Consider the following 5,866-nt stretch of genomic DNA (forward strand, 5'->3'; position numbering starts at 1 on the left):
AAGGTGCTTAGAAAATATTTCAGATTAAAAAATAGCCGTTTTTGGTGTTGGCTTTGGGAGGGTTGTTTATTTGGTGTTTTGTTTTGTTTTAATTCAGTACAGAGAAATATTTATAGTACATCAAAATAAGTGTAAAATGAATCATAATAGAATCCTCTGCATTTCAGAAATTTTCTACAAGAGCAGAGCCCATTGAGAGGTCAAATACGTAGAACAGACTTCCTGCTTCATAGTTGTCAGAGCTTTAAGTCGGTCCTGTGTTCTCTATGCTTAGATTTTTAGAACTTTTGCATGAATGGGTGCAGATCTAATCTAATAGATCTAATAAGCTATTATAGATAACTATATCCCCTTCCCCAGTGAGAAAACTGTGTATTGTTTTGCTTTTATTGTTTTGTTGTTTTGGAGGGGTGGTTTCCATTATCCCTAATGGAAGAATAGTGATAGTGATCAAAAGTATGCATTATGGTGAGAAATTCTCCAAAATAGAGTGTACACAAAGATAAATCTAAAGTGGTTGTGGGTAGACATATACACATGCTCATGTCCTGTGTAGTTGATAAGCATTCAGCACCTGATCAACTTAAGGGACTTGGAAAATTAACTTAATTCACACTGCAGCAACCTCATGGGGAATACATTTTTTTCTCAGTCCCTTTTATAAGTGACCAAATGGAGAAACAGAGTGTGAACAAATGCTGTTACCCTGCATTGTTGTTTACATTAACATTGTAACTCATGCAAAAATCTCCCCTTGCTCTACTCTATTGTGCTTCTCTGTGTCTGTGTTTCTGCATGAATATACAGGCACACATGTGTATATGGCATATACATATGTCTTACATGTATTTATGAACATAGGTAACATGTTTATTTATAATTTGGAAACACTGAGGCCCTTATTTGACTTGTGGATCAATCATGAGCTGATCTACTCACATACAATAGAGTATAACCTATGACATTTCATTATATCAAGTGAATAGAGAGAGGGCCTAACATGCTGGTGATATCTCCTATTCTACCCTTGTTGGGAAAAAAATGGTGTATTCAAATTTTTGGCAAGGAAACCCAAACTTCAGCAAAGACATATCCACCTCACAAAACAGAAAAGTTCATCTCATTTGAAGGAGAAAGGTATCAGGCTGGGAGAAAAATGAGTTTGCTGCATCTCCAAAATTTGAGGGACAAATGACTGAACTTCAGAGGATATAGTGGGAAGGGACAGGCAGAATACGTAAGGAGCTAAACACTGGAGCTTCTCATTACATGAGAACTCATGGATTGGTAAGGATGGTAAAAATGTAAGAACTTTGAAGTCCATACTCAGTCTCTGTATAAGGCTACAGTGTGAACAAAACGAGAAGTAGTTACCACCAGAGTGCTAAAGAATACTTCAGCAGTTACAGTGTGAAAAACAGAGCGTAACTGTAGGCAGAAGAGATGGATGTTATCCGGAAAACAGACAAGGCTGTGCTGGAACTGAACAGTTTTCCATGTAAGTAACCAAGCAAGCCCACAGCAGCTGCCCTATGCAAAAACGAGCAAAGAGGAATGAAGTGTATAGATACTATGTATACAGAAATACAGGTAGTTTGATGGAATTGTAATGTAAGATGCTGAGATGAAGATAGGAAGAAATTTCTATCAAGCCTGGCACCATGTCTTGCTCTTAGAATACTCACATTCAAGAGACTGAGGGAGAGGAATTAGGAGTTTCATTCAGGTTAGCCTGGGCTACATATCAAGACACCTTTTACTCTTTTTTTTCTTAACTTATTCTTTATTTAACTCGATAGTCTGATTCATAGAATATCATGGACAATATTAAGAAGACAGAAATTTAATGTGTAAGCAGTGATACTCTCACTAAGAAAACATGTTCTATAAAGAGGAACTATTAAGTGACAGATGTCAGCTGCCATATTGAGGGTTGCGGTCTGATGGGCTATGGTGCCGTTTGGTTGATCCTTCTTTTCTTTCATGGCTCAGCTTATGCATCTTAAGAAGCTTCTCCAAACACCACATTACTGTGCAGACATCGAGATGTGCCCTGCCTTTAATTCTATGTATTAAAACCAGTAACATTTATTGATTGGATGGTTATTTGATTTTACTATGCCTTGAATAAAAGATGAATCTTGAGGAAATAAGTACCTTTAATGTGTGGATCTGAATACTGGTAATAGCAACCAGAGAATAATCTGGGCCCAATACCCACAGAGAATGGTTGAAGAGATTGTATCTGTGGCAATGGGAAAGCATAGAGATAGATGAGTGGGCTGATCAGTTTTTCTGCATAACACTGATAACTAGTTAATTAGAAGAGTGGGTAAAAAATTGAGATACAATCAATGTTTTTTCTTTTATTTTATTTGAGTGATAGCTTATGCAACATGTGAAGCTGAACTTAGACCTATGGTAAGCCTCTGAGCTTCATTAGTGCCAGGACTACAAGTTTCCACCATCTTTTGCAAATATTTGGACACTTGACTCAATGTACACTTTGCAAAACCCCTTGATGTTAAGAGAGAAAGTATTAGATGTGAAAATCTGTGAGAATAAACTGTTTCTAAGCTTTGATTTTATGACTGCAGAGAAAGACTCTGTCTCGGATGTAACTGAGGCTCTAAAAGTATTAAAAGGATTAATATCCCTCATCTGCAAAAGTCCTTCTAATGACTTACTGTTCTGTCTTCCAGGAGATGAGTGTCAACTGTTCTCTGTGGCAGGAGAACAGCGTGTCTGTCAAACGCTTTGCATTTGCCAAGTTCTCTGAGGTCCCTGGAGAATGCTTCCTCCTGTTCACCCTCATCCTGCTCATGTTCTTAGTATCACTAACAGGAAATGCTCTCATAGCCCTTACCATCTGTACCAGTACAGTTCTACACACCCCCATGTACTTCTTTCTAGCCAACTTGTCTCTCCTGGAGATTGGCTATACTTTTTCTGTCATACCCAAGATGCTGCAGAGCCTTGTGAGTGAGGCCCGAGGGATCTCTCGGGAGGGATGTGCCACACAGATGTTTTTCTTCACACTTTTTGGTATAAGTGAGTGCTGCCTATTGGCGGCCATGGCCTTTGACCGCTGTATAGCCATATGCTCCCCACTCCACTATGCAACCCGAATGAGTCGTGGGGTATGTGCCCATTTGGCAATTGTTTCATGGGGAACAGGTTGCATTGTGGGGTTGGGACAAACCAATTTTATTTTCTCCTTGAACTTCTGTGGACCCTGTGAGATAGACCACTTCTTCTGTGACCTTCCACCTCTCCTGGCACTTGCCTGTGGAGATACATCCCAAAATGAGGCTGCCATCTTTGTGGTAGCAATCCTCTGTATATCTAGTCCGTTTTTACTGATCATTTATTCTTATGTCAGAATTCTGGTCGCAGTGCTCGTGATGCCTTCACCTGAGGGGCGCCATAAAGCTTTTTCCACCTGTTCGTCCCACCTACTTGTAGTCACACTCTTCTATGGCTCAGGATCCATTAACTACTTGAGGCCCAAATCTAGCCATTCACCAGGAATTGATAAACTCTTGGCTCTCTTCTACACAGCAGTGACATCCATGCTGAACCCTATCATCTATAGCCTAAGGAACAAGGAAGTCAAGGCAGCACTGAGAAAAACTCTGGGTCTGAAGAAAGTTCTGATAATGAATAGGTAATCGAGGATCCCAAAGTGTTCTTTCAAAAGGGTACATAGTCTATGAAAGAAAGAAAACAAAACCACTGTGCTCTTTCTGGCTGTCTTAAAACAATCTTTAAGAAACATAACTTTGTTTTAGAGTATTCTCTTCATTCAGCACCATTTTTAATTGAAAATAATGGTAAAGTATGCTTGATACTAAATAACTTTAGTAGATTAATCCAGTGCTTTTCACCTGGGCAGAGTTTAAACCACATGTTAATGTCTCAGTAGCCTTGAAAACTCTCTGTATCCATTCTTAGCCATTGTCCAGCCCTGATATACCTGATACCTCTGGACTCTACACAGGTTCTCAAAACATGGCACTCGATGCCTTAATAGCTCTATGAAGCAGGGTATTTCTTCTCATAAAAATCTTCAAATTCTTCTGATGTAATTTTATACACATGTAACATAGAATTAAATAGTTCTTTTGTGGATTCTCTTTACACACATTCCAATAACCAATATGTCAACTTTTGAAACTATATGCTACAAACAAAAGTATGAGAAATTATCATCAGCATTTTCTAAGATATAAATGATTTTAAAGGAAATACTAGTGGCATTACAGGAAAAGAAACAAAGGTAAGCAAAGAATTATTGGTATAGTTGCAAGATTTTTCAAAAATGTATAAATTTATGTATGTGCAGATGAATTGACATACATTTGGAGGTCTTCCAGGAAATTGCTTCTAAGTGGTCTCAGCCTGTTATGCTACAATTCCATATTCCTCAGCACATGTAAATTCATTGCATTGGACTGGAACAGCTAAGTAGTTTTCAGGGCAGTGAATTGTTAGCTTCAGCTTTGTGTACCATTAGGTACGTCAGTCTACACTCCAGTCTTTGGGCACCCAGGGCCTATGATTGTTGGAACAGGAGTCATTTTTCCTCCCTTTTATGATTTCTAGCAGGGTTCTGGAAAAGAACTTCAGCCAGGTGATTCTCAAAATCAACATCGTAGTTTCAGATAAACACACACACACACACACACACACACACACACACACACACACACACCATATACAGGAACTGAAGTAGGTTTACAAGTGATAGAAGACTAATTTAAAAGGTCAGCTAGTGTCAGATAATTAGATTCTGGTTGTTATTCCACAAGGAAAAAGAAAAAAAAAAAAAAAAACCAGAGTTCCTTGGAGAAGAGGTAGGGTCATTTCAAATATAAGATAACAAACCATCAAAATCATGAAGCACATGCAACATGCTGAAAAGATACAGGAGCCAACAAGGAAGAGCTTTCAATGGCTTCAAGTTGAAGAAATTTGAACACCAAAACAACTAATGGTAGAAGTTACTATAATACACAAAATAAAATTAGAATCTTGGGTCTCTATGTGTAATATTAAACAAAAATAAAATTCCAAAGTAAGTGTTCAGAAAGTTTAGAAGAAATTAAAAAATAAATTACCATGACACTAAAACTACAGTACTGTTTTAGGCATGAGTCACCCAAACAGAATGACACTAATTATATACTCCTCAGGCTCATTGTTCTCAGTCTACTTACATGCAGTAAGGACCATTAAGCACAAAGCGTTGGGAAAAAAAATGACCGAGATGCTGAAAACAATGCCTAAAGTTTTGAAGAGACACACGATATTTCCATAGTCTCTAATTAATTCTCCTATGACTTCTATTACTTTAAAAGGAAACACAAAAGAAAAATACATTAAAATATTTTTAACTACAAAAGGAAAATAGTTTAAAATAATTTCATTGCTCCTTAGCCAGGCGTTGTTAAGATGGCAGGCATTCCCCTGATGCTGAACTGAGAAAAGCAAAGCAGGAAACACATTTTGGTAGCTGTGCCAAATACATATAATCTCAATGTAAAAGAGAGAAATCACTAGACAAATCCAAATTCAGAGACATTCTAGCAAAATAATTATTTCTCTTCAAAGGTGTGGTCACAGAAGATAAAAATAGTAATGAATTATCACAGAATAGAATAACTTAAGATATATAATAACTAAATGTCAACTGGATTTCTGGACTGGATACTGGCATAGAAGATGTACAGTACTAGAAACACTGCTGTTTATGATCTGGTCAACCTATTGTGGGACTTGTAATATTTTAATTTTTTTCAATTTCCTGATTTTTTGAGAATTAGTCATTAGATTGATTATAGAATATAAAATTCTGGATTTGGGG

At 37.4% G+C, this 5,866-nt stretch overlaps 1 protein-coding gene across 2 annotated transcripts; it reads left to right on the forward strand.

Moving 5' to 3' along the window:
- The first annotated feature begins 2,637 nt into the window (after window positions 1–2,637).
- Or10al7 (olfactory receptor family 10 subfamily AL member 7) lies at window positions 2,638–3,671 on the forward strand. Of its 2 annotated transcripts, XM_087597277.1 has the most exons (2): window positions 2,638–3,045; window positions 3,466–3,671. In XM_087597277.1, exons 1-2 carry the CDS (start codon window positions 2,679–2,681, stop codon window positions 3,669–3,671), a joined length of 573 nt encoding a protein of 190 aa, XP_087453403.1. In that variant the 5' UTR covers window positions 2,638–2,678.
- The last annotated feature ends 2,195 nt before the right edge of the window (window positions 3,672–5,866 follow it).

This window comes from Rattus norvegicus, chromosome 20 (assembly GCF_021556685.1).
Source record: "Rattus norvegicus strain SHRSP/BbbUtx chromosome 20, alternate assembly SHRSP_T2T, whole genome shotgun sequence".
Taxonomy (NCBI): Eukaryota; Metazoa; Chordata; class Mammalia; order Rodentia; family Muridae; genus Rattus; species Rattus norvegicus.